Source organism: Vicia villosa, linkage group LG6 (genome assembly GCF_029867415.1).
Source record: "Vicia villosa cultivar HV-30 ecotype Madison, WI linkage group LG6, Vvil1.0, whole genome shotgun sequence".
NCBI classification, from domain to species: Eukaryota; Viridiplantae; Streptophyta; class Magnoliopsida; order Fabales; family Fabaceae; genus Vicia; species Vicia villosa.
Genome location: NC_081185.1, coordinates 10,998,814 through 11,026,532, shown reverse-complemented (window position 1 = coordinate 11,026,532; position 27,719 = coordinate 10,998,814). Strand labels below are relative to the sequence as shown.

Below are 27,719 nucleotides of genomic sequence, written 5' to 3'. Positions count from 1 at the left end.
ACAAACATAGGTGGATACCATCGAGTACGATGGGCGTGAGGGGTGCTAATACCTTCCCCTTGCGTAACCGACTCCCGTACCTTGATTCTCTGGTCGCAAGACCCTGTTCCTTCCTTTGTTAGGTTTTCTGATATTCCTTTCCCTTATGGGATAAATATATTGGTGGCGACTCTGTTCATTTTTCGCGAGCGTGCGACACCAGTAATTTGAGAAGGAAAAAACCGATTGAAAGAAATTTGAAATACTAACTTTCCTTTTAAATTTCAATCCAACAAAAATAAATTTATATGTATAATCGATTGAAAAATAATAACTCACCTTTCAAGAGGGGAGCTATATAAGAGCCAATGAACCTGTAGCTACGAAAGAACCTGCAGAAGACAAAGAAATATGTCAACATCGATACGCAAGTATGACCAAACTCATGGTGTTTAAACTAAATTCAAAGAATGACCAAAACAAGAATCGAAATGAGGTTTTATCATGCTACTAGTTTATACACATGTTAAATCTATATATTGAAAATTATTAGTTGAAAGCTAGAACTAAATAATAAATAACCGCATATTATCAAGTGTTATCCATCAAATTCAACAATTAGTGCTGAACAACTCAAGTAAGCAAGAACCAAGTAAACTTCCACTATTATACCCTCTCTTTAATCCACCATTTCAACCAAATATCATGCTAACAATATCAAATAACACCACAAAAATTTCCAGCACTTAGACACTTGAATTAACACGATTTCTATGCAAATATCATGTCCAACAACAACACTTTAACACCAATCTTATACATCCCTCCCTGTGTTTCAATACCATCACATAATCCTATCCATGCTTTCTATCTTTACTTCACCAAGTTTAATTAACCCATGCTACCAATTAAAGTTTCAAATCTAAACCAATAGAAAAGGAGATGAAGATCACATAAAACAAAAAAAGAGAGAATTTAAGCATTACCTCTTGAGAGTGAGAAATAAACTCACTCAATGCCTCTGAATAATGCAAGAAATCCTCTTGAGTGAAAATGATAGAAAGATGGCAACTAGAGATGAAGATGACGGCGGCGGCGGCGAGATGGTGCACCTTTGGCCTTGTTCTTATCAGAGTGATATTGAAGAGAGAGTCTGAAAAAAATAAAACAACATAGATAAGGCAAATGCATATTCTTTGATAAAATAGAAACAATATACAACATTACAATATAAAACCCCAAATTATAAACCCTCAAAATTCAATACTTTTCAATGAAACTAACCTTGTAGGGGTCGATTGATTTGGCTTCCAATTCCAAAAGACACAACGTGGCCGACGACAATGATGAACAATGATATTCTGGAAAAGATGAAAATGATATTCTGGAAAACACAGAGATGGCGACTGGAGAAGATGAAAACGATGAAGAGAAAACGATGGTGAGAGTTGCTAGGGCTCGTGTCTGGAAAATGAAAGGGGGAAAACGCGTATGAACACAGTGACGGAGGAGAGCGGCATAGAGAACCCAGAGACGGAGGAGAGCGGCGGTGAAAACGAAAGAGAGAAAGTGAGAAACAGTAGTGGGTGAGAAATGCGTGTTTTTGTTTTTAGAAATAAAGGCTACTAAAGCGCTTCTGAAAAGCGCTCTCATAGCCTGGTCTATACCAGCTCTTTTGACATAAAAGCGCTCTCGTAGCCTGCTATCATTACCCCCTACCAGAGTGCTTTTCAAAAACGCTCTCATACCCCCCTACCAGCGCGCTTTTCAAAAGCGCTCTCATACCCCCCTACCAGAGCGCTTTTTAAAAGCGCTCTCATACCCCCCTACCAGAGCGCTTTTCAAAAGCGCTCTCATACCTCCTACCAGAGCGCTTTATTTGCATCATTTTCCCTTGTTTTTTAATTTTGTTTTTAACGAACCCTACGAGAGCGCTTTTTCTAAAAGCGCTTTCGTAGCTGCACTGCTACAACTTAAATTTGGCGTAGTGAGTGTTTGGTGTAAATATTGGGTGTAGACTTTGGTGTAAGAATAGCATACCTCATAAATTAATTCTAACAGTTAATCGATTAAGTCTATTTATTTTTCAAATCTTACATTATCTAATCAATTAAGAATGATATTTAATAGATTAGAATATCATATTTCTATTAGCAACATATCCAAAGGCGAATCTGGTTCTAATCATCCTTAGCATTAATGATTTAATCGATTAAGACCAAGATTTAATGGATTAATAGGCCAAAAATAGCAACATATCATCTACCAGCAAAATGAATTCAATCTGCTTTGATGAAAATCATATCTGCAGTGAAAATTGTTTTTGGATCATATATAGTCATTTTCTTAGTGGGTATATAAAGGTGTTAACCATCTTATTTTCTCTTCATTTCAAATTATTTGTTTACTCTTTACTTGCCTTCTTTCTCAACTATTTTTTGCTTGCTATCTTTGTTGTTCCTTTCGATTGGCTGCATTAGCAAAACAACTTGGAGTGTACAAGATGTTTTAGTGAAGAAAGAACACATGTGGGACACGATGTTCCAACATGTGTGCAACATCAAGCCCTTGCTAGCAGGCTAATGTTGTTGTTGTTGTTCTGAGCGTATTTTTTGGATGTGTGCAAAGAGGTTTGTTTCTATCTCTTAGCAATGTGTTATTTGGATGTGTTAGATATGATTGAATGAGATCAAATCTATTTAATTGGAGATTTAAATTTGAATAAAAACAAGTTAAATCTTTTTGGAGGCTTTTAGAAAAACAAATAAAAACATAATCCTTTACAAATCTAAATGTGATCAAATCTTATGCTCATTGGAGAAAAACCCGGATTACATTGTTCTTTAAAGAGACTCAAACCTAACATTTAGATGTGTGCAAGTATTGAATTATCTTTATGTTAAGGTTGATATTTTGAATATTTTATTTGTGTTATTGTTTGTGCAACACTCTAGCGTTTGCATTCATATCTAAAGGCATAATGTTTCTAGAGGAGGTCCAGAAGCTAATACTATTCCAGGTTCTGTAAAAGATTTAGAACAAGTTATGATACCACAAAGAATGAGACAAATAACTAGAAGGTTTGCAGAGTTTGACATGTTAAACGATACTGAAATAGACTCAGAAGGTGAAGTCATTCACTGTGTCATGTTAGTAGACTTTGAATCTGTAATTACATAAGAAGCAATCAAGAAGAAAGTCTGGATGAACGCCATGAAAGAAGAACTTAAGGCTATAGAAAGAAACAAGAATTGGGAGTTAACTGAGCTTCCAAAGGAGAAGAAAGTCATCCGCGCCAGATGGGTTTTCAAGGTAAAGTTGAAGGCAGATAGATCAATCGGCAAACATAAAGCAAGGTTAGTAGTTAGAGGTTTTCTTCATAAACCTGAGCTAGATTACTTTGAGGTGTTTGCACCTGTAGCTAGATATGAAACAATCAGGCTGGTGATTGCTATAGTTGCTAATAGAAATTGTCTTATGATACATCTGGATGTTAAATCTGCATTTCTGAACGATCCGTTAGAAGAAGAATTTTATGTGTCACAACCTCCTGGATTTGTGAAAAAGAATCAGGAAGGGATGGTGTACAAGTTGCATAAATATTTGTATGGACTAAAGCAAGCGCCAAGAGCTTGGAATTTGAAGATTGATTCATTTTTCAGAAAGCAGGTGTTTCAAAAATGGTAGATGGAGTATGGTGTTTATGTTCAACATACTTCTAGAGGCAATATGATTATGGTGTGTCTTTATGTTGATGACATATTGCTGGTTGAGAGTTGTTCTTATGAGATAGTCAAGTTCAAGAAGGTACTGATGAATGAATTTCAGATGAGTGACCTAGGAAAGTGGGTATAATTTATGGGGATGGAGATTTTGTACAATGAGAAAGATGTCATTTTGCATCAGCTGAAGTATGAACTTGAGCTTCTGAAGAGATTTCTATCGACAAATTCTTTTCTGATGAGTCATTCAACATTCTCCAAAACTGCAGATGTCACTTCAGATTGAGATGAAGTTCTTCTACTGTATGATGACGCTGATTCTGATGATTTTTCTAGGCAACAATCCTAGTCAACTAAAATAGTGAATCTGCACACCTAAGAAATTATTAGAGTACAAAACTATTCCATAACAAATAAATGTATTGTTATCATCAAAACTTAAAGATTGAATGCATAACCAAATCTTATTCTAACATAGATAAAAAACACATCAATAGATTAACAAGTATGAATAACGTAAGCTAACATGTTTACGCTACAAGGGTTAAGGAATCCCCACTACCCCATTGTTACCAGCTAATTATTGAATAATTTTCCCCTACTTTCATTACGCAAAAAAGTTTGAAGCTTTGACAATAGAAGTTCTCGTGTTTCTCTTTTATGCTAGGGTTGTCTCACTTTCTCCTACTCTTGCCTTTAACCATTTTTTCACACACTAACAACAATGCTTCTATCCCCTTTAAATAAAAATTCTAAATTTATTTTATCCATAATTCCTATTAATTTCTTTAGTTTATCTTAATTATTTCCACCTTCCTACATTTATTTAAATTCTATTTTAACCACAAAGCCACTACTCTCACTTTCTTTAATATTTTAAAATAATTAATAAATAGATCTTTCAAATTATTATTATTCAAAATATTATTATTATTAAATAACTAAAGTATCCCACTCAAATCAAGTAATTAATAAAATAAAAACGAGAATGTTACATCCAACGATACATCATAGAAGAAGCTATTGAATTTTATACAAATTATTTGTCATGATGGAAGATATGATGGTAGAGATATTCTAGGTTTAAATGTCAAGACATTGGACCGAAATGTATTTCTTCAAGTCCATTTGTATATATTGAATAACGTTGGTGAAATTCAACCTTACTTGTCCTCTCACAAAAATCTTATCAAAGAAAAATTCTCCCAGATGGGTGAAACATTGTTGTTGACAAAGGATAACAAAACTTTCATAACTTGGTTTAATGAAAGGAATTCTAAAGAGTGTAGTGCATCAGAGACAATTAAATGAATGTCACACATGCCTAAGATTAATGTAGTAAATTAGAGTGCATACGACATTATTAAATTTTTATTCTATACAAAATCAAAGGATGATCATAGTACTATATAAAATAGTGGGGTTATGGTTGAAGCTGGATCTTGTACTTCTCTAGTTCTAAAGATAATAGTCATGTACTAGCATCTAGAGCAAACTTTGGGGTCATTGATGAGATTTTAGAGATTGATTATGACATTATGTTACTTTTAAAGTGTCTTTATTTAAGTGCAAGTGGATTGACAGTAACACTCATGCAGAAACCGATGATTTAAGATTCACACTGGTTGGTCGTCGAAAGACAACTTATATGAACGAACCATTCATCATAGTAATTCAAGAAAAATAAGTTTTTATGTCACTGATCCTTTTAACATAAGTTTTTGTTGTAAAATTATAAGGTGTGTGTCATTTTGACTTTGCAAATGGTGTTTCTGAATGGTGTAACATATGGATCTGTAATACAAGTTATGTAATACATGTTCTGTTTCAATTTTTCTGAATGGTTTAAAATCTGATTCCGTCAAACAGGTTCTGTTTCAATATTGAAAAATAAAAATGGAAAATAATGTTTTCTTCTTGTTTAATATTATAAATTGAGGTAATACTATTACTATGTTACCTCGGTTTCACTTTCAAACAAAAGAAAATTTTGGATGCTCCATCCAATTCTAAAAATAATAGAAATATAGTTGCTAGAGATCGAACCCATTCGCAGAAAACTTTAATTTTTAATTAGTGAAAAATCGAAATGTAATTGCAAATTTTCATGACACCTTTCATTACCTCGTTTGTCTAGCCGTGGTTAAATCCCCTACAACTTCAAAATTAAATGTGTTTTTGTTTTAATACTGTGATTCCACTCCTAGTAAAACTACATGCGATATACTTTAGGCAATCGTCTACAAAGGACATTAATATCCCTAAATTCCCCTAAAAGACAAACCATTTTCATATTTCAGACGCAACAAACTATTTTTCACAGGCTGCATCTTATTTGCTCGCTGTCTCTTTTTTTATGTTGTGCGATATAACAGATATGGTATCAAGATTCCATGATCCAGAACAAAAAGAAAACAAAAAGAAGAGTAGAATAAAAACAACATAGTATGGTCTAAACAAATTCAATGATCTAGAACAATCATGATGTACGTACTATTATAAAACTAATATTTATTTATAATATCTCATTGCTAAAATATAGTATTAGAAATGTAATTAATTCAACAAAAAAAAATCATTCTCTCTTTTATTCAAAATGCAAACTAAAAGTTCGTAAAAAATAAATGTTGTCCATTTTGATTGGCGCTGGATTTGGTAGAAAGAACTACGGTTCGTTATCTCGTAACTGCGATTGGAAGGAGGTTTGACCCACTTGATGTCAGAGCTGATTCCCGAAACCGAACTATACTGATGGTGATAAGGAAAAAAATGCAAACTAAAAGTTCTTAAAGAAATAAATGTTGTCCATTTTGTCCAATCCATATGCTTATTAATCAATCAATCAATGCTTAGTCCTTCAAGAAACAAAGTGCTAAAGCGATCCATTACATGTTTATTAAGAACAAGCCCAACTTCAACTCCACCATTACCATCTTTGCTCTCTGCCAAACCAATTGTTAAACCTCTATCGATCGACACTATCTCCACCTTCTCCGGCCTTCCCCAACCGAAATCAGTCTCATAAACACCAAACCTATTAGACCCCGCCACTCCTATAATTTCAACTCCTTCACTTACCAAAGAAGTATATTTAGCAAACACATCTTTAATTCCTTCAAAAACACCCTCTTCTTTTATCAACTTGATTTGATCATAAATACTTTTTGAAACTAAATTCAAACCATCTTCTTTTATGAAATCCAATGGTTGTGTGTTAATGAAATGCCCTAATACACAGTTTCCAAAATAGTTATTTGGTATTGGTGGTTCTAACCTCGATCTGCAATCTATAGTGAAAGCAAATGTAAACTTTTCTCTCTCCTTTTCAACTCCTTGAATGGCTTTTGCAATGCAAACTAGTGAATAAGCACAAGTGAGAACAAACGACGATAAATTCTCTGGCTTTGGATCATTTGTTTCGAATATATCCCATTTCGATAACACCCTTTGTTTTATTTGATCCAAATCTTCGCGTGTGAGCTTGAACGTAGCACGGACAGATTCTTCGAGTTTTGGTTCAAAAGGAAAAATCTTTAGGCTTCGTTCGTTTCCTTTTTCTCTTGGGAATATCTTGGATAAGCTCTCGATTGAGTTATTTTCTTTGATGATTTCTCTATTGAATGAAGGCTCTAATTTTGGCGACAAAGTTGGTGATTCTTCTAGGGTTTTGATTATTTTGTTGCATAGATAAGCCCATGCTTTGATGAACATGGTTGAAGATTTTCCATCAAGAACTGCATGGTGTGTGCTGATACCTATAGAAAAACCATTTTTCGGAAAAAGGGTTATTTGAATTGAGATAACAGAAGCAAAAGAATCTGTTGATTCTAAATAGGGTATAAGCGAACGAGACAACGAAGCTTCTTGTGGTGAGTTTTCAATGAGATGGTTGAAATCTAAATCAGATTCTGCAATTAGTAATGAAACTCCGTCTTCATCGTTGGGATTGAATTGGATGAATGGTTTTGAAGAATCAGAAGGCCAAACGATTTTACCGGCTAAAGGGAGAAAGTGTTGGAGGGTTAAAGCAAGTGAAGATTTGAGATTTGGAACTATTTCTTGGAAGAAGAAAGAGGGGTGTGATTGTGAATTTGGGAGGGTGTAGAAGAAAACACGTTCTACCGGATGAAACCGTAGCCAAAATCTATCAAAGTAAGTGAGAGGGGTTATTGTTGTTGTTTGAGTTGATGATGTTGGAACTACCTTAAAGTGTTCGTGAATTTTAATGTTGTTGGAAGCCATGTGAAACAAAGGGAAGTGTTGTTTGAATGAAAATTTTAGCTAAGAAAGGTTAGAAGAAAGCTTTATTATAGATGAAATATTAGAGAGAGACGTGTAGGAAAAAAATTGAGTTTTGCTGCTGTTGTTTTGCTACTTGTTTTTCATTAGGACGGCAAAGGAAACTAGTTGGAAAAAATTTTAAAATAAAAAGTTGTGGAAAACTCTATGATAGGGTGGCAAAAGCAAAGATATAAACGGCTATGGCTTTTGTTTATTTTTATATTTATAGCCATCTCATTGGACTTACTATATGTCCAATTAGTGCAAAGTAAGTTCGGTGGTATAGGTTAAAATATTGATAAAGTCATCATCCACAAAAGAAGCTAGTTTAGAGATAGGTGAGATAGTAACTATGCGACTATTTGTGCACTTTTCTCCATTAAAACTAAAAACAATAGAACTTGCGAAGTGCATAATACGGCGCTATATCATTACTATAATAATCTTTCTTCACCTAGTTGGAAAATGTATTTTATTTCGATTAAGATAGCTGAGGTAACGTAGGGTGTTATGAAAAGTTGTTATTTTTTCTATGAAAGTATTGGTTTAACTAAGGTAATGCTGAGTGGTTTAACTGAGTCAAAATTCTTCACTTTTTTTATGGGTTGGGACTATATATTAATCGATGATGAATTTATATGATGAAATTTTAATTTTACAAAAACCACTTTATTACTTAGTTCTGAACCATAAAATTAATAACATAAGAGTAAGTTTACCTTTTATTGAACAAATAATCTTTCAAATTGATTTAGAAAATATTTATCTGAAAAATGAAATTATATTTGAAAAATAACTTACACGAATCAATATTTTTCGAATTTTTAGTTTGAATTTGGTTCAATGCTTTTAATTCTTCAATCAACACTTCATTTTCTACTAGTTCAATATGCAAAATATCATATTTGTTGACAAATTCGAATTTTCATCATCTTCATTATCAACATCATCATCATTTTCGACGCTATTTAATATATTTAATGATACTTTAAGTTGTTGAATCTCAAACTCTAAATTTTGTTGCACACTCGGGTGTTTTTAAAACTCAAATATTTTTGCATGTATTTGTTTATGGTATAAATATAACAAAAGTTAGATTAAATTCTATTTATATAACCATCCATTTAAAAAAATAATTTTTTAAAATTACAAGAGAAACAGTTAGGTTAAGGACCAAATCTTGACATATTTTCTTGCTCTTGCAATCCATTCTAGAGAAATGTATTGTTGTACTTCATGTAATTGCTTTCATTATCGGTGTTTATATTGCATTAAGTTTACATTTTAGCACTTTGAATCCAAGATGGACCGTTGTAGTATTCACATTCTGATTGGTTGATGAGGGTTTCACGCATATCAATAGTATTTCACGTGAATTGATGAGCTTGAAATGTCTTGACCATTGTTACTTTATAAATAGACAACAAAGATTCGTTCGAGTCTAGCTTTTCGCTGTGTTTTTACTTTATTTCTCTAGCCCTCTTAACAATGTTTCTTTACTTGCCCTTCACATAAAATTCAACCCTTCGAATAATTTCTTCCTTCAAGTCCACTTGCTTATAGGAGAAAGATTCATTGAATTTTTCAGCTTTCAGCCAATTTTAGAAATCTCCTACGAACATTTCTTTATTGAGAATTATCATCTTAATGGTATCCTCATTGAACCTTGTTAGATACTCACATAAGGTCTTGAAATGCCTCTTCCCCATATTGAATAGGCTTGGGTTAGACACCATACGGTGTTTTCTTGTAGAAAATTAGTGAATTAATTAATTTCCCCTAGAGATATTGATAAGTGATGATGGATAACTTTTAAAGGTTCACATACCAGCACATTGTTTCCTCCTTCAAAGTCCATATAAAGGAGTTTGCAGTTAGTGAGTTTGTTGCACCTATTATAAACTTTTAGGTATTCATGGTGGTAGCTTGTTCATGTGAGTCGCTCTTTCCATCGAAGGTCACCAATTAGTGTTGTTTGAAGTTATATGGTAAATTAAGTCTCAAATATTGATAGAGACGGGTTTACGATCCAGGGCATCTATCCATACTCGTTCGTCATAATCCAGTTGTTGTTGAAGGTTATAAACATTGTTCTACGAGGTTTAGTTTTGGCGACTTAACTCTTCTATAACTACTCTCATCTCCGATATGACATCTCGGTCACTGTTGATATTATAGCAAGAAGGCATAATTATTGTGGAATGGTGGTTAGGCTAGCAAATAATTTGAGTAAGACTGTCGTCCGGTTCAGTATTACTGAGACCCTTGATAGGTGTCAAATTTTATTGTATAAATCCCTCTATTTGTAACCTTAGTTGTATTGGACAAACAAAATCTCATAATAATTAAATAAAATATATATTACGGTTCGAGATCTCTTAAAAAGAGAGTTCACTTTTAGAGAAAATATTAGCTACAAAAATATCATTTCTTTAAGGCTGTGTTTGGGAATTTGGAGGAAAAAGGAGGGAAGGACTTTGAAAAAATAGAAGGATTGAGTGAAAATAATTGAATGATTTTGGTTGTTAGGGTTTTAGAGTTTGTTTTTATTTATAACACCAAAAACCCCCTAAATTGAGAAAACTCAAAATTTATATAGAAAGAGGGGTTTAGAGGATTTTGTGGAGCTTACATAAATTTTTAAAAATCTTTTATGTTTTATACTATTTGAAAAATTAAAAGTATAGTAATGATATACACTCTTTTATCATTGTATACAAAATCAGTTTTTTTAAAAATGTCAAATATTTTTCTATATTTTTTTAAAAATTCTATAGAAGGAGGAATACGATAAGTATACTTCGAAGTCGGTTTGGTGGTCGGATATTTTGTCTTTGGATAAAAAGTTGTCCAGGGATTTTTTTGCTAATAATGTTTCTTTTTGCCTTGGTGATGGTTATTCTACTTCTTTTTGGCATTCCTCTTGGTTAGAGGAGGGGACTTTAAAGTTGCTTTTTTCGTCTCTTTTTGCTATTTCTCTTTTACATGATGTTTACGTTGCTTGCATGGGAGCGTGGGAAGGTGATATGTGGGTGTGGAACGATTTGGGGATCCCTATAGTTCCGGAAGATTTGGAAGGCATTTTGACGGCTTTAAGGGATTTGTTGGATCTACACCGGCTTGATGTGGCTATTGCATCGGTTGATGGTGCGAGAGATCGAGCGGTTTGGCGTAAGGTGGGTCATGACTCTTTTTTCGTTTCTTCTTGTTACGGAGTCATTCCTAAAGGGGTTGAGATTCACGACCCTCCAAGTCGCTTTGATTTTGTTACTTCTCTTCTTTGGAAGGGAGATATTCCTTTAAAAGTTAAAGCGTTTGGATGGAGATGCTCTAAGTATAGGATTGCAACAAAAAATTCCTTATTGTCTCGAGGTATTTTATCTTCCACCTCCAATCTTTCTTGTGTTGTTTGCGAGGATTATTTAGAATCTACCCTTCATCTTTTCTTGAGTTGCCGTAAGGTGGATGAGGTGTGGAATGATATGGCTTCTTGGATTGGTATGTCCAACTACAAAGGGGCGGATTTTAAGGAGAGTTTTTGGATATGGTTCTCTTTTTGTAAGTCAAAGAAGGTGAGCAAAAGTAAGATGGGGTGTATATGAATGACTATTATTTGGAGTATATGGCTTGTTAGGAATGGCATTATTTTCAAGAATGCGGTGTGGAACACTCGTGATGTAGTTTGGAGTTGTAAGGCGCTTTTATGGAGGTGGTCTTTTATCGGGAATATTCCCCATATCAATTGTAACTTTTATGAGTTCGACAAAACCCCTTTGTTTTACTTAAGCTAGGTTTCATTTGGTGGGGAATTTTCCTTTCGCGGCTTTGTTCCGTGCTTTTTGTAATCTTGTTCCGTGAACTTTTGTTTAATTTAATGAAACTTGCTTACAAAAAAAAAAAAGTCTTCCCCTCCCCTCCCTTCTAAACTCTCAAACATAGCCTAAGAGTTTTGTGCGTGAGAGACCCAATATATAACTCTAGTAAATAACTTTAATTTAGTTGTAGCTTTCTATTTTCATAATGTAATATTAATCTTTTTCATTTTAGCCATTTTACAAGTTGTTTCTTACTTTCTCTTAGTACTGATTTTCTAAAGTAAACATATTATGCTTTATCATTCAAATAATTTAACATGTCCGATTGATTTTATGTAAACACATTAACATATAGAAGATCTAATATATGCAATATTGCTATAACTAGTAATGAAGCAATGTGAGCAAATTTTTATCTAAAAAATCTACATATAATCCAAAACCACCAATGAGTAATAGTCAAATCAAACTAGTGAGTCACATCTTTAAAATACCAATTCCATTGTCTTGGAAGGGACGTTATTTCCTTTCTAACATACACCAAAAAGACAAGTCATAAAGTATTCCTTAGCAAAAACCAATCTACTCAGAGGCTGTAACAGAAGTCATAGATGAAACTCAGAGATCTAACTTCAAACAACCACTAACAAATCAAATCAAGTCTAGATTTAATATCTTAACAAAACCACTATTTATTAAACCAAATGTTCTTATTTATATAGGAACAAATAACCAGAACCTACAAGATGAGAAATCCAAAATATGTACCGCAATTTGGGACTTGAGATCATTCTCCTCGGTAGTAGTTAATTGAGCTGCAACATAATATTATTTAATTTAGATGAAATTAGATTTGGTAAAAATCGGATCAAATATTATGTTAAAACAAATCGATAATGCTTAACTGTAGAAATATTAAGATAAACTATTAACCATTGATAGTGTTGTAGAACCAGCCCCAGCTTTTTCCTGTAGCGTGAAGAACATAAGAAACTAGGAGATTAATTTCAACATGAAGGCATACTATCTTACCATTTTAATGAGGAGGATATGAAAGAAGAAAAGCAGAACAACAGGTAAAGTAGCAATCATAGATAGTTGTTGAGTCACTGCAAAAGCTCAAAATACATCAGTCATTCAGAAAATATGCCAAAGAATGAGTATAAAAATGGTAAATAAAAAAATCATATTCGACAATGATGACCAATATGTAGGAAGAATCTGTAGATTATATATTGAAATTGAAAACCAATACATGAGAATGGGTCCTGATTGGAGATACATTTACATTGTTATTGAAATAATTATTTACCTTGACACGAAACTCCTCGAGTGAAAGCCACGAACCCTTTTTCAACAATGCAATCAGAGCAGTGGCAGTTGCTGAACCAAATTCAAGGGCAGAAGCTAATAAAGGAAGTAAATGTAAAAACCAAAAATTAATGACATAATCAATTGGGATAAACTGTTGATAACATCAAAGGTTAAGAATTATAACTTCCAGAGAGACAGTTTAATGTTTATCAATCGGTTTAATGTATATTACCTGTAATTTCCGCTCTTTAAGCATTTGTTCTTCAAGTTCATCGAAAGAGCTATAAGGAAAAGAAACACCAAAATAGTTACATCAATTGTGGTAACCCCAGAATCAACCATAACTTTCATTAACCTACAACATACGAATACTTTAATAAACTAAAATCTGAAATAGTAGTGTAATCTAACAAAAACATATAATCACTTTTTACTTAAAGACCATAGCTTTCAACTTGAACATACATTAAAAAACTAAACCGACATAAATATAAACCTACAGTGTTGAAAATTATAGAACGAAATTCATCCTGAAAACAACAGAACAAAGAGACATGAAGCAAATGTTAGAGTTTGATCCTAAAAAAAAAGTTAGGGCAAAATCACATGAAATAGACATTGAAAGCATTTTTCATCAAAAACAAAAATCAAAAGCTGTAAAATTCAGATTTTAAAAACAATCATTGATTTTAAAAAAACTATGGAGAATGAAAAGTTTAAGTTGACAGAGTCTTACTTGAAGAATTTGATTCAAGTTCAGAATCTAAGGTCGTGAAGTTTGAAATTCATGTGCATCTTCTTCGAAACAACCTTTATCAACGACATCTTCACATGATTCTTCATCTTCTTTTGACTTTTGAGTTGAGGAGTTCGCATATGGAGGTTCGTCAAGAGGAGAAGGACAAGGGGCGACAACAATCTAGGAATTGAGAATAGAGGCCAAAGAACACGAAAGAGAGAAAGGAAAGGTACGTGCAAGAGAGAAAGAGAAAACGCAGGGCTTGTGTGGAATGTTGCTTCGAAGAAGATGATGGAGTAAGGCGATTCATGTGTGGAATGTTAGGGTTGGAGGGTAAAGGGTAAAGGGAGACGAGAGAAAACAGAGAGATATAGAAAAAAATAGGGGAGTAGTGTTTTGGGAAAGAGTAACACTTGGTGCAAGCAATTAGAAAAGATGAAAAGTGAAGGGTTATTTTGTTAATTACTAAAATGTCCAATTTGTAGTGTAAATTATTTTTTAAGGAAGGGTAATTTAGAGAGTTTGATCAATCTATTATTAATGGATAGATAGTAGATAGTAGATAGTAGACTATTTGTTATAGGCTGCATGTTATTTGCTCGCCGTCTCTTTCTTTATGTTGAGTGACAGAACAAATATCATATTAACATTCCATGCAACAACAGAAATAAAAAAAAAAGACGTAGAAACAATATAGTATGTTCTAAACTAATTTAATTCTAGATGAATCAATATATAACCCTAACACTAGTACAAAAATGTTAATTTACACCCGTTTTTTATTAAATTTACACCCATTATTTTTAATAAAAATCGGGTGTATATCCACAGGGTGAGAAATGTCTAACGCATTTACACCCGTTTATAAAATGGGTGTAAATACGTTTGTAATTACTCCCTATTTTAAGAATATCGGGTGTAAATATGTTCTACGTTACACCCTATTTTAACAAAAATCGGTTGTAATTGGGCGTAACTACGTTTTTATTTACACCCTGTTTTAATAAAAATCGGGTGTAATTGGGCGTAATTACGTTTTAATTACACCCTATTTTAGTAAAAATTGGGTGTAATTGAGCGTATTTCCGTTTTAATTACACCCTGTTTTAATAAAAATCGGGTTTAATTGGGGGTAATTACGTTTTAATTACACCCTGTTTTAACTAAAATCGGGTGTAGATACGTTCTTAATTACACCCTGTTTTAATAAAAATCGGGTGTAAATACGTCATTTATGAATGAACAATTATATTATATTTAAATCTATTTACACCCTATTTCATATACACCATTTAGTTATATTTCATTTTCAGTCATAATATTGCAAATACTATAAAATCATACACATAAAAATCATATTTTAACTAAGTCAAAATATTTTTAATATTAACCAAAAAGTATACAAAATCATGTGCATTCATAATATTTCAAATACTATAAAATCATACACATAAAAATTATATTTTAACCAAGTCATAACACTTTCTTCATATATAATTTTACGCCATGTTTGACGGTTAGCTTCGGTGTTCTCTAGTCCAATTGAATCCAACCGCTTTCCACATGTAGCATTGGATTCATCCATGGCCAAAATACTACGCCCTGGAGAAGCAACTGCTTTCCACAATTCGATCCGGAGGAAGACCTTCTACATTCGTGTACACCGACTTCATCTTCTCAAGCAAAGTCTACAAAATTATTCATTATATAGCAATTCAGAGCCACACAACAAACCTCTAATTTCTTAAAAACTACGAGGTTAAAAAATGTTTTACCGTTTTGCCAGCCTTGTCAATCCCTAAAATGGGTACATGAAGCTCTAACTTGTTGAACATGTACTGCCAAAGTCTATAAAATAATGAAAACATCCTTTGTTGAGAATGTTATCACAAAAAGTGGCAAGAAGTTCTGCACTAGAGTTTCCAGCAACACCTTTGTTGCAAAAGACCTCAAAAGCCTCTTTAAGAGCCTATATGATCAAATCTTTCAGATTTACAAGTTTTCATATCTCACCTTCACAATGTCACCTGAAACATGAAGAATATTACAAACTTTTCCTTTATACCGGCTCGTAATTTCTATAGTAGCTTTATCACCCTACCATTACAATCAATCAGACATCATCAATCATAAAACTCATTGAAAAAAGCATACATCAAATCAAATCACTCACCTCTTGAACATACCATTTGAGAAGCTCACATTCTGCCATACCTCTTGAACAAATTCTTAAGCCTACCTAGTAAATGTTTAATACCTACAAAATGGTGAGAAAATCTAAGTCTGTCTTTGGAGTTATCAGTCTAGATTAGTCAATGGCTCATTTGATTTTATTGGCATAAATTATTACTCTTCTGGTTATGCTTCAGATGCACCTCAATTAAGAAATGCCAATGCTAGCTACCTAACAGATTCTCTTTCTCAAATTGTAAGTACAACATTGACTTACCGATATTTATTAGGAAAATATTTGATGAATTAATCTAATTATCTTTTCAACTGAATTAATTTTAATTTTAAATTTCATATAATAGTATTAATTAGATAAAAGAGATGTATATTATTTATTAAGTATTTATTAATTGTTTATCTAATATTATCAATTTAAATAATCACATATCTTTTAAATAATCAAATATCTTTTATTTGTGTGAATTACATATCTTTGGCCGGATTGGTGTGTCGATCCGAGACCGTTTTTATAGGTTGGTTTTGGTTTGGGTGGATTCAGGTGTTAATTAATAGTACTAGTATCGGTAAAATTACCTGTGGAAAACAGATTGGGATTCCTCCTCGGACCGGTTTCGGAGGACTAAAGATTGCCTGATAAAAAATTGTAACATTTTATATTCCAAAATCTGTTGAGAAATCAAATTGAAAAACCTAATCTTGATCTACCTTAGTACTAGAAAACAACAACTCTTCGCCGCGTTCCGTTTTCCACGAAAGAACTTGCCCTCCGTGCAAGCTAACCTGAAAGAATCACACACAACACACGCTAGCATCATCAATCAAATTCAAAACTTGAAAAATTGAAAGAGTTAAGAGAATGTAACCGTTGCCGAAGCTCCTCGAGGGTTTCGAAGAACGACATGGCCTATTCCATTCTTGTCCTTGGTAACTTCAACTAACTTTCTGTTATGATCACTTTCACCTCCAGAATGATTCATCTCCACCAAAACCTTCTTTGAGAGCAACAATTCAAAGAAACAAAAAACAAGAAACAAGAAACCGTTTTTTTCCCTCTCTTTGTAACTAATAGTGGACACTTTATAAGACTATAAAGAAAACAAACTTTGACGTGACGGAAACGGTTCAGCAGATGAAAAATCACGAGGTTCCTATGAGAACTTTCTTGTGACAAACCGAGTTTTTTTTTCTTTTTCAGTTATTATTGAAAATTGAATTGAAAAGGAATGAAATAAGGTTGATACTTGATAGTTACAAGTCAAGAGTGAAGATCAAATATTGAGGATAAAATGGTGTCTTGTCGAGGTAACAAATCATGTTATATTTAATGTTAAAAATAAGAATTATTGAACCTCAGAGAAATCAAATCTGTGTTAAATTTTTGAATTGAATGGTTTTTGAAATTTCAAGGTCTATGGTGGAATCTAATATGAACATGTGACTCAAGAATAACGGTTAAGGTTTAAATGATTGAAAAGTTAGTGGATTTTGGACCTTTGATTTTAGGTCAACAAGGTAGGGACTGGGAGGTAGAATAGATAGATAAGATGATGATATGCAATTAGTTGAAAAATAAACAATGATGGAATAAACTTCATTTTTTTTAATGAAAATTATATAAATGAAATAAATAAAAAAGTAAAAATATACGTAATCTTCATGATGTAGGTTTGGAGCTATTAGAAAGAAGATAGCTATATACATTATAGATAGCGTGGTGATGATGTCTTAAAGACAATAAACCTCAAGTGATGAGTGAGATGAACTACCTGCATACAACTAAAATTGGCATAAAGAAGTTCATTGATAAAATCTTCAAGAACATCATGGGACTGTTGCTTCGCTGACATTCCTTTTTGGAACAACCATGAAGCACTCAAGTTGGGCTGCATTAAGCAAAAATACCAGTACTTGGTTTTACAAAAGGTTGATGAATTAGTCAAACCATTTAAAGAATGCAGAAACATACCATGTATGGATTCAACAAAGACAAGTTGTGCAAGTCAAGATAATCACCACTGATTGCTTCATTATTCCTTCATTCGCAAAGTGATAACCGATCGTAAAAACAAGTCAATTGTATCCAAAAACAATGCAACAGATATCATAGAAAGGCGTACCCGCTGACCGTCCCCCTAGATGTCTTAATAAACTCCCAAAACCACCGAATGATATTGGCGATTGTATACCACTGGCATCACCAAACTACAGAATAAAGCTTTGTTACTTCGATATTATATATCTTAAGACGACTTCTTTTCATAGAGGTTCAGAAGTATAAAATCGTAATTTACCTGCAAAACTCTACTAAAAGCCGCTGGTGGTGGGCAGTAAGGTGCTCCATATCAACCAACCGCGTCGTATCATAAAATGAAATGGTAATACTTGTATCCAGAAAAAATCTATACAAAAAAAAAACTCACATTCACTGGTATTAGAAACAAAACATTAAATGATGAATCATGTAACAATGCACCGAACAAAATGTACAAAAATGTACATGAATCTATTTACTTACTTGTATCCAGAAAAAAAATCCACGCAAGAGAAACAAAATACGATTTTCCTTGGACTCCATGGCAATAGCTTTGGCTACATCTGCACAATTAGGAAACAAATATTTGATAGAGGTCTGAAATCAGATTGAGCATAGAAAGAGTTGAGCGATATCGAGAATAGAAGTTGAAAATCCAAAAGTAAAAGCTACCAAAAAAACTAGCACAAACCACAAAATGGAGAATACAAGAGAAAATATGGACCTACCAGGGTGCGAATCAAGATGCGATTTGGTGACACCTCCACAGTGATATGACTCAATCACCCCCTGCCGTGTTTCTAAATGACGTTCCTTTTGCCTTCGTTCATTTGCTTTAGCAAGAAGAGATTTATACTCTTCATAGTCATAAGGCCTATCAAGATATTCCACAAGTCTTTTCCGAAATTGAGAATGATAAATACAAGTCATTTGCTTGTTGTCTTTCGGGTGCATTTCTTCTCCAAAACACTAAACACACAGATCATAAATACGTGTTATGAAAAGAGTTAAAAATTAACTGTTTGCAACTTAAAATAAAATAAGTTTTTGAATAATGTATATATGTTTGTGGACAATTTGCAAGATATGACTATTACGTATACATTGCTTGAAGTAAGTTGAAGACACTTACAGATGAATCATATGCTTTTGAAGATTTGAAAGGGGTGTTTTCACAATATGGACAAGATTCCAAAACAATTAGATCTGAATCAGAGGAATTACGTTCATCTTTCACATTGGATGTGTCATTGGCATTCATAAAAGAACCATAGACAAAATCACCACCAACAACCCTCCCAGAATTAAGGATTTGTTTATAATCTTCATCAACAACACGTTGCATTTTAGGGGTATCAAATTCTTGATTAGAAAGTAATGTGCTTTTCCCAACACTAAAACTTTTTCTTAATAACCGATCATCTTCATCAACATGAACCCTGTTGCTAATATAATCAGGAACAAATTGATTTGAAAAACAATTGTAGCCTTCTTCTATTTCCTTCTTGACATTGTTGTTGCCTAAGTTGACGTCAACATTTGAACCACCACTTCGATTACCAACACTATCATTTTCAACAGCAGGATCAGCTAAAAACGATATGTATTCCGCATCTATTTCATCATTGCCAATATTTGAACCACCACTTTGATTACCAGCACTGTCATTTTCAACATTAGGATCATATGTAGCTAAAAACGATATGTATTCCGCATCTGTTTCATCATTGCCAATATTTGAACCACCACTTTGATTACCAGCACTGTCATTTTCAACATCAGGATCATATGTAGCTAAAAAGGATCTATATTCTTCATCCGTTTCATCACTACCAATGTTTGAACCACCACTATGATTACTAGCACAATCTGTTTCAATCTCAGAATTATATGTAGCCAAAAAGAACCTATAATCTTCATCCATTTCATCATCATCATCACCAGTATATGTAACCAAAAATGTTTTCCAATCTTCATCTATTTCATCATCTCTCATATGATCATTGTTATCTATAAATTAGTTATGAGAATATAGAATTATTCAAAAGCTGAAACTGAAAATTACCTTGTTGCAACAACAAATCATTTGCCTCACACCAAGAGTGAAAGCAACGAGAGCATGTTCACGGGTCTAACCGTCCTTTGAAATACCAGCCTCAAAACCACCAGTAGTGAAATCAATGATGAGAACAGCACAATCAGCTTGGGATGTCCCGGTAATATCTCAAAACATTTTGTAACACTTAAATTTAGGCAAGACCAATTTGGTATTATTCTTTATAAGAATTACATTATTCTTTAAAATAGCATGACATCATATCAGGAGTACTTTGGGCGGGTAAAAAAAAATAACAGAGCTGGTTCTAGACATCTAGTTAACTAAGAACCAGACCCGATCGGTACTTTAAACCGGTGACCGGTTCTAGACACCAATTCAAACCGATTTAATTTATATTTCCTAGACTGAACTGAGCTACTTCTATATATATTGAACCGGACTGAACTGGTATATATGTATATCAATTGAACCGATTTGTTTTATTTCAACAAAGTGTACCCGAATTCTCAGGACAATCAAGTAGTATGGAATTAACCACCATGAGATGTTAAAGTTAAATACCCATGCAAACCCACCATTACACACTTACAAAGGAACTATAGAAAATCCAGAATAAACAAAGCTTACCAGTAAGTCTTGAGAGGCCTTTGTATCATTGTCTCCAAATGATTTGGGCTCCCATTTGATGTTATGGTCCTCAGCTATTGCAGTCAGTACTTTTATCTTGGTTGGTTGGACCATCAGGGGCTTTAGCAGAAAATTTCTCAACCAACTGAAAAGAAAACACTAAATTAGAAAAAAAAAAGGCACAAAACGATCTTCAGCATGATCCTATTCAACATCAAGTAGGTAAAGAAACTTGCCAAGCGATTTACACCACAGTCAGGGCGCAATTCAACTGCTGCAGAGACAAATTCTTTTCCATACTTTGAAGCCATATGCTTCTTCACATCCGCGAGCTTAGGTATGTCCGAACATCTTGGAGTTGCAAATATTACACTAGAAACTGCCTCCTTCAAATCAATGGGGCAATTTCTGAAAATATTTAGGGGGAAAAAAGAATAAAACTGAGATCAATGCAGTGAAAATACACAATCATGATGAACAAACTAATTGACTGCAAGATCAATCATTTCAGAAAGAAAAATTCAAATGCCTCTATTCCTTTAGACACACACAAGTAAGATCAAAGCAGAAGATACAATAAAGATGTAAGTTGTAAAGTTCAGAATACCAAATTTAAACATGATTTCAATAGCGAAGTACAAAAAAAAAACAGTAACTCGTGCATAAAATCATTAGGAATTGACATTTGCTAGACTACATAATATAGAACTTGCATACAAAATGAGGTATATATACATTTTCAGATGAATTTTAGTAACATTTCAATATGTGATTAAACATTGATGTGAATTGCAGAGCTAAACCACACTGTCAAAGACTTCATTTCAAACAAATTCATTTCAAACAAAATTACACATTCCAAACAAATTCATTTCAAACAATAGGAACTAATTTGTGAGTATAAAACCCTAATTCTTCAGCTACCAATGTCGCTCAAAGTATAAAACCCTAATTATTCAGCTTACCAATGTCGCCACTATGAAATGGTTTCCTCTCAGCTTGTTATCGTCAGTACGAAATGGTTTCCTCTTAGCTTCGGTGAAGTGAGAGTGAGCGAGTGAGCAAATGAGCGGTGTTGGAGAAGAAGAGAGCTTCGTCACAGAAGGGTGTCTGAACGAGTGTGGAGAAGAAGAGAGCTTCGTCACGGAAGGGTGTCAAACACTTGGATTTAGTTCGAACTTCGTCACAGAAGAGAGCTTCAAACTTCGAAATGCATGCGATGGAAACCCTCGAAACGCGAAATGTAGTGGAAAAGGATTTCTTGAAATGCATGCGATGAAAACTTGTTGATTGAAAAATGGGTTTTGTGAAAAAGTAGAAGAGAAATTTTTTTATTATCTTAATGTTTAAGTATAATGTTTGATCTAATAAAGAGTTTTAATATAATGTTCAATGAATTTTATTGGCCTAATAAATTTAAACCTATTAATATTCATTCATTAATTTGTGAAATAATATTTAAATTATTTCTATGTCACATAGATTACATATTTTTAGTTATAAAAAAAAATTATATAAATTTACACCCGTTTTTTAGTTTAAAGGGAGTAATTGAGATTTGATTATAATAATATTTTTAATTTAAACCCGTTTTTAGAAAATAGGGTGTATATTGTCACCTGATAATACTTAAATTGACATTTTATTTACAAAATTGTCACCGTATTTCTCATTTACACCCGTTTTTAGTATATCGGGTGTAAATTTTAAAATTATATTGTTATATTTGTACTAGTGTAATGCTTACTTTAAAACTAATACTTAAAAAAGAACTTTTTGAATAACCAACTTCCATGTTAAGCACCTCCTAGAGAATAGCAAGAGACCTCGAGATTTTCATGTAAGATTTTTTGCAAACATGTATTTGAGGAGATATCTGATAACCCATTCCACTACAAGAAATCTTCGTTTTACATTATTTTGAAAGAAGAAAGAGGGGTGTGATTGTGAATTTGGGAGGTTGTAAAAGAAGTCACGTTCAACTGGATGAAACCTTAGCCAAAATCTATCAAAGTAAGTGAGAGGAGTTGTTGTTTTTGTTATTTGAGTTGATGATGTTGGAACAACCTTTAAATGTTCGTGAATTTTAATGTTGTTGGAAGCCATGTGAAACAAAGGGAAGTGTTGTTTGAATAAATTTTTTAGCCATGATAGGTTAGAAGAAAGCTTTATTATAGATGAAATATTAGAGAGAGACGTGTAGGGGAAAAAATTGAGTTTTGCTGATGTTGTTTTGCTACTTGTTTTTTCATTAGGACGGCAAGGAAAACTAGTTGGAAAAAATTTTAAAATAAAAACGTTGGGGAAAACTCTATGATTGTCATCAAAACAACAAATATTGTTAAATATATTGGGTGGCAAAAGCAAATATATAAACGGCTTTGGCTTTTGTTTATTTATTTTATTTTATTTATAGGCATCTTATTGGACTTACTATATGTCCAATTAGTGCAAAGTAAGTTCGGTGGTATTAGTTCAATATTAATAAGACAATTTCTTTATCTATCCTTACCTCTTTAGGAATCCGCGACAAATTTTTTTAAATATTCTTATATTTTAAAAAGTGCATTTTCGAATACATTATTTTTGAAAAAAAGGATTATTTTAAAAATGCATATTCGAAAATATTTTTTTTAGAAAAAATGTGACTACAGGGATGCACTTCCGAAAACATTATTTTTTTTTGGAAAACGGGTGTCTTCGGAGATGCATATCCGAAATATTCGAATTTTTTGTCTTGAAATTTTCTTGGAAAAGGGGTGTCTTCGGAGATGCACTTCCGAATCAATACAATTAATATTATAATTAATTATAATAATTAAAATGTATTATATATATATATATATATATATATATATATCATTATAATCAAGATATAATAATAATATTAGTCTAATAATTATTTAAAATAACACCTTATTTTTATTTATAAAATTATTAATAATACAAATATTTATTTACTATTTTTTTATGATACAAAAAAAATCATTTCATTAACTAATTTTCAAAAACAATTTTATAGTTAAAAAGTATGAAAAATATTCTTATTATATTTCATAAGTAAATTTTGAATTATATAAAATTAAATATATAATTTATTCACTAAATAAAATTAAGACAAAATCTTGTAATTTTTTTAAACTAAATAAAAAATGATTTTTAATCATAATTAATTCACTACAAGAAATGTTGTCCCTACTCACGTGAATTTGTGACGTGGTAAATATATGGCTAAAAAATGGTAGTTGCGATGTGAATGACACGTCACTACCACGTTTACTAATAAAATATTGAAAATAACGTAAAGATGGTGGGAGTAAGAGTTTTTTTATAAAAAAAATATATTTGCGACATGGAAGAAACGTCGCTACACTTAAATTAATTTAAAAACTCTAACAATCTGATGGAGGGATTTTTTCAAATTTTGAAATATTGTATTGTGTAGTGGATTCCACGTCGCAACGTTTGTGTAAGAAAAAGCATGTTCACGACTTGACTTGGTTCTGACTTGACTCCGAAAAGGCAATTAATGAAAATATTCTTTGGCCTGTAGCGTAATGCTAACCATGTTGCAACTAGCGTAATGTTTGTCATGTGACAAAGTTTTGACCGTTGAGAAGTTGCGACGTGATTTTCACTTCGCTGACTAGCATCTTGATAACCACGTCGCTATATCCCAATAAATAAAAGTAAAACCTCGCGCCCTGAAATCTGCAAAGTAGTTTAAGAGTGAAACTTAAATTTACAAATTTCACGTTGTGATGAGTAAAACACGTCGCAACACTTTAAGAGGGCATTTGACTTGACTGTGTGCAGGGAATGGCATGCAGGAGTAACAGTAATTGCATATGACCGTTTGATTGTTGCGACGTGGGTTCCACGTGGGTAAATTGTGGCGTGAATTCCACATCGCTGCCAACCTTATATATAACACCTTCATCGTTCCCAAATCTCAGAAAGTTTACATTTTTTCCTCTCACCGTTTCTCAAATTCCTCCCCTCACATTTCCCTCTATTCCTCTTCTTCCCTTAATCCTTTCCTTTTTCTTCTTCCATTGCAATTTCTATAAAGGTATGTTACTCTTATAATATTCTTATTGCTGTATTTTCTTCTTCAAATATTATTTATACTAATTTAGGTATTTAATTTCTGTTAATTTTTTTCTTTAAGTATTGAAGTGAAGAAGATTAAAGAATATTGAAGAGATTTAAAGAAAGATTGGACAAAGATTGAAGGAGATTGAAGAAGAGGTATATTTGCAATTTCAATTTTGATATATTATTTGGATTGTTGCTTGATTTTTAGATATTATATTTATTTGTTTTAAAATTTGACAAATATTAGTTTGTTTTGAAATATTATGTTTTTTTTTTATTTTGTAAAATTTATTATTAGGTAAAACTAAATAATAATAGTTAATATTAGTTAATATAATTTATATTATATATTTTTTTAAACAGAATATAAGTTGGTATTAGGTAAATCGAAAATTTATTTTTTAAAATAGTTAATATAATTTATATTATTATTATTATTATTATTATTATTATTATTTTCAAACAGAATATGTATATTATATTTAAAATAGATTATCTTTTTAAAACATAATATTTAAAATAGATTCTATTTTTAAAACAGAATATATATTATGTATTTTGTTTTGTAAAATTTATTTTTAGGTAAAACTTAAATTATAGAATATGTAATATAATTTATATTATATTAAATTTTTTAAAACAGAATATTATTTTAAGACTGAATATTTAAATTTTTTATTAGGTAAAACGAAATTTATATTATATTATTATTTTTTAAAGCAGAATATCTATTTGTTAATGGAAAATAAAATATTTAATATGTTTAAATGGTAAGAAAAAAATTAAATGATAAACAAAATTTATAATAAATATATATATATATATATATATATATATATATATATATATATATATATATATATATATATATTGGTAAAAAAGAAAATGTAATATTTATAATTTAGTATGTTATTATGTTTAAAAGGTAAAAAAGAAATAAAAACATTAATTGTTTTTTAATAAAAAAATGATAGTTATGTAGTTAAAATATTCTATTAAATGAATTTAAAACAAACACATAATATTATTATATTTATTAATTGTAATATTTGTATTTAAAAATGTTTTATTATTTGAAGCATATAATATAGACTAATAATGTAGATTGTGAAATTTTGTATTAATATCTATTTTTATTATATTAGAATAAAACTTTAAAAAAATAAAAAATAATAGTTATGTATTAAAAATATTTTATTAAATATGTATTTAAAACAAACACATAATATTATTATATGTATTATTTGTAGTATTTGTATTTTAAAAAATATGTTATTATTTGTAGTATATATTGTAATAGTATAAAATGTATTAGTTGAGCATATATTATATAGTTAAAAATTTACTCATATGAAATTGTATGATTGTACAAATATGCAGTATGGAATATTATCTGTACTATCGTAGTTGGATGTACGATAGATTGGAACCAGGAAGACGTGCACTTAAACCAAATTTCATAGAAGGGGTTGATGGGTTTATCAAGTGGGCATTTGTTCAGGAATGTTGTCGGAGCGAAGGGGGGTTAGGTGTCCTTGTCTTAAATGTGAATGTAGACGTATAATTAGTGATCCAGAGGAAGTAACACGTCATTTACATAGAAGGGGTTTCATTAATAATTACTGGGTTTGGACGTCTAATGGTGAAAAACTGCCGATGAACGTGCCAAAGACTAGCAATTCGCATGCTTCAAATAGTAGACCGACTATGGAATATGAGAAAAACTTTAATCTGATCGGTGACATGGTTGAGGAAGCTTTGGGTGTGAATGTGACCTATGATCAACCCGAAGATTTTGATGGGGAAGAGGTTGCGAATGAGGAAGCGCAAAGATTTTATCAATTGTTGAATGAGATGAATATACCTTTGTTTGAGGGGTCGTCGTACTCAAAATTATCAATGTGTGTTAGATTATTGGCTGCCAAGGCAAATTAGAATGTTCCTGATTAGTGTTTGGAATTCTTCACAAAAATGATGTTGGACTCGACTCCTATGAAAGACAACTTGCCTACAACTTTTAATGATGCAAAGAAGTTGGTGTCGAAGTTAGGTTTAAGTGTAAGAAAAATTGATTGTTGCATTAATGGTTGCATGTTGTTTTATGATAATGAGTTTGGTACTAATGATGGATTGTTGGAGGAATGTAATTTCTGTGAGAGTCCAAGATATCAAATTCAAAGTAAAGCTGCTAATCATAAGCAAACACGTGTAGCAGTGAAGTCCATGTTTTATCTTCCGATTATACCAAGGTTAAAAAGAATGTTTGCTTCAATGCACAGTGCAAGTCATATGACATGGCATCATACAAATAAAACAAGTCCAGGCACTATGCGACATCCATCTGATGGCGAGGCTTGGAAGCACTTTGATCGAATACATCCTGATTTTGCCGCAGAACCTAGAAATGTCAGGCTCGGATTATGCTCTGATAGATTTACTCCATATGTCCAAGGGTCTGGAACTACATATTCTTGTTGGCCAGTTATTGTAAGCCCTTACAACCTCCCTCCTAAGATTTGCATGAAAAAACCGTACATGTTTCTGACATGTAGCATTCCAGGACCGTCGAGTCCAAAAGCTGGAATTGATGTGTACTTACAACCTCTAATTGATGATTTGAAAAGATTGTGGATTAGAGAATGCACCTATGATATATCATGTAAAAAAAACTTTTCTTTGCGAGCAGCCTTGATGTGGACCATTAACGACTTTCCAGCATATGGCATGTTGTCTGGTTGGGGTACACATGGCAAAATGGGTTGTCTGCATTGCATGGGATATTCTAAGGCGTTTACGTTAGATAAAGGGGGGAAGAGCTCGTGGTTTGACTGTCATCGAAGATTCCTACCAAGAAATCATA

General features: G+C 32.1%; 2 protein-coding genes and 1 long non-coding RNA gene across 5 annotated transcripts; all 3 read right to left on the bottom strand.

The window, feature by feature from the left end:
• Positions 1-6,128: 6,128 nt before the first annotated feature.
• LOC131608896 (phenolic glucoside malonyltransferase 1-like) lies at positions 6,129-8,060 on the bottom strand. The gene has a single exon (XM_058880481.1). It carries the CDS (start codon positions 7,941-7,943, stop codon positions 6,540-6,542), a length of 1,404 nt encoding a protein of 467 aa, XP_058736464.1. The 5' UTR covers positions 7,944-8,060; the 3' UTR covers positions 6,129-6,539.
• Positions 8,061-12,250: 4,190 nt separating this feature from the next.
• Positions 12,251-14,246, bottom strand: LOC131611223 (uncharacterized). Of its 3 annotated transcripts, none has more exons than XR_009286796.1 (4): positions 13,848-14,246; positions 13,344-13,392; positions 12,703-13,204; positions 12,251-12,612 (listed from the first exon to the last, which is right to left on the bottom strand). It is a non-coding gene; the product is annotated as an uncharacterized LOC131611223 (long non-coding RNA). The 3 variants fall into 3 exon arrangements; XR_009286795.1 differs by having other exon boundaries at positions 12,251-12,906; positions 13,110-13,204; XR_009286794.1 differs by having other exon boundaries at positions 12,251-13,204.
• A 2,316-nt stretch (positions 14,247-16,562) lies between these two features.
• Positions 16,563-17,586, bottom strand: LOC131611222 (putative glucose-6-phosphate 1-epimerase). The gene is made up of 3 exons (XM_058883313.1): positions 16,907-17,586; positions 16,749-16,823; positions 16,563-16,673 (listed from the first exon to the last, which is right to left on the bottom strand). The coding sequence occupies exons 1-3, from the start codon at positions 17,018-17,020 to the stop codon at positions 16,578-16,580; spliced, it is 285 nt and encodes a 94-aa protein (XP_058739296.1). The 5' UTR covers positions 17,021-17,586; the 3' UTR covers positions 16,563-16,577.
• Positions 17,587-27,719: the final 10,133 nt, after the last annotated feature.

What these genes read in the sequence shown, in the direction of transcription:
- LOC131611222 (XM_058883313.1), bottom strand. Translation starts at nt 17,020, where the DNA reads ATGAATCATTCTGGAGGTGAAAGTGATCATAACAGAAAGTTAGTTGAA. An exon ending in CTCGAGGAGCTTCGGCAACG is followed by an intron (nt 16,824 to 16,906) that starts GTTACATTCTCT and finishes TGATTCTTTCAG; the next exon opens with GTTAGCTTGCACGGAGGGCA. An exon ending in TGTTGTTTTCTAGTACTAAG is followed by an intron (nt 16,674 to 16,748) that starts GTAGATCAAGAT and finishes ATTTTTTATCAG; the next exon opens with GCAATCTTTAGTCCTCCGAA.
- LOC131608896 (XM_058880481.1), bottom strand. Translation starts at nt 7,943, where the DNA reads ATGGCTTCCAACAACATTAAAATTCACGAACACTTTAAGGTAGTTCCA.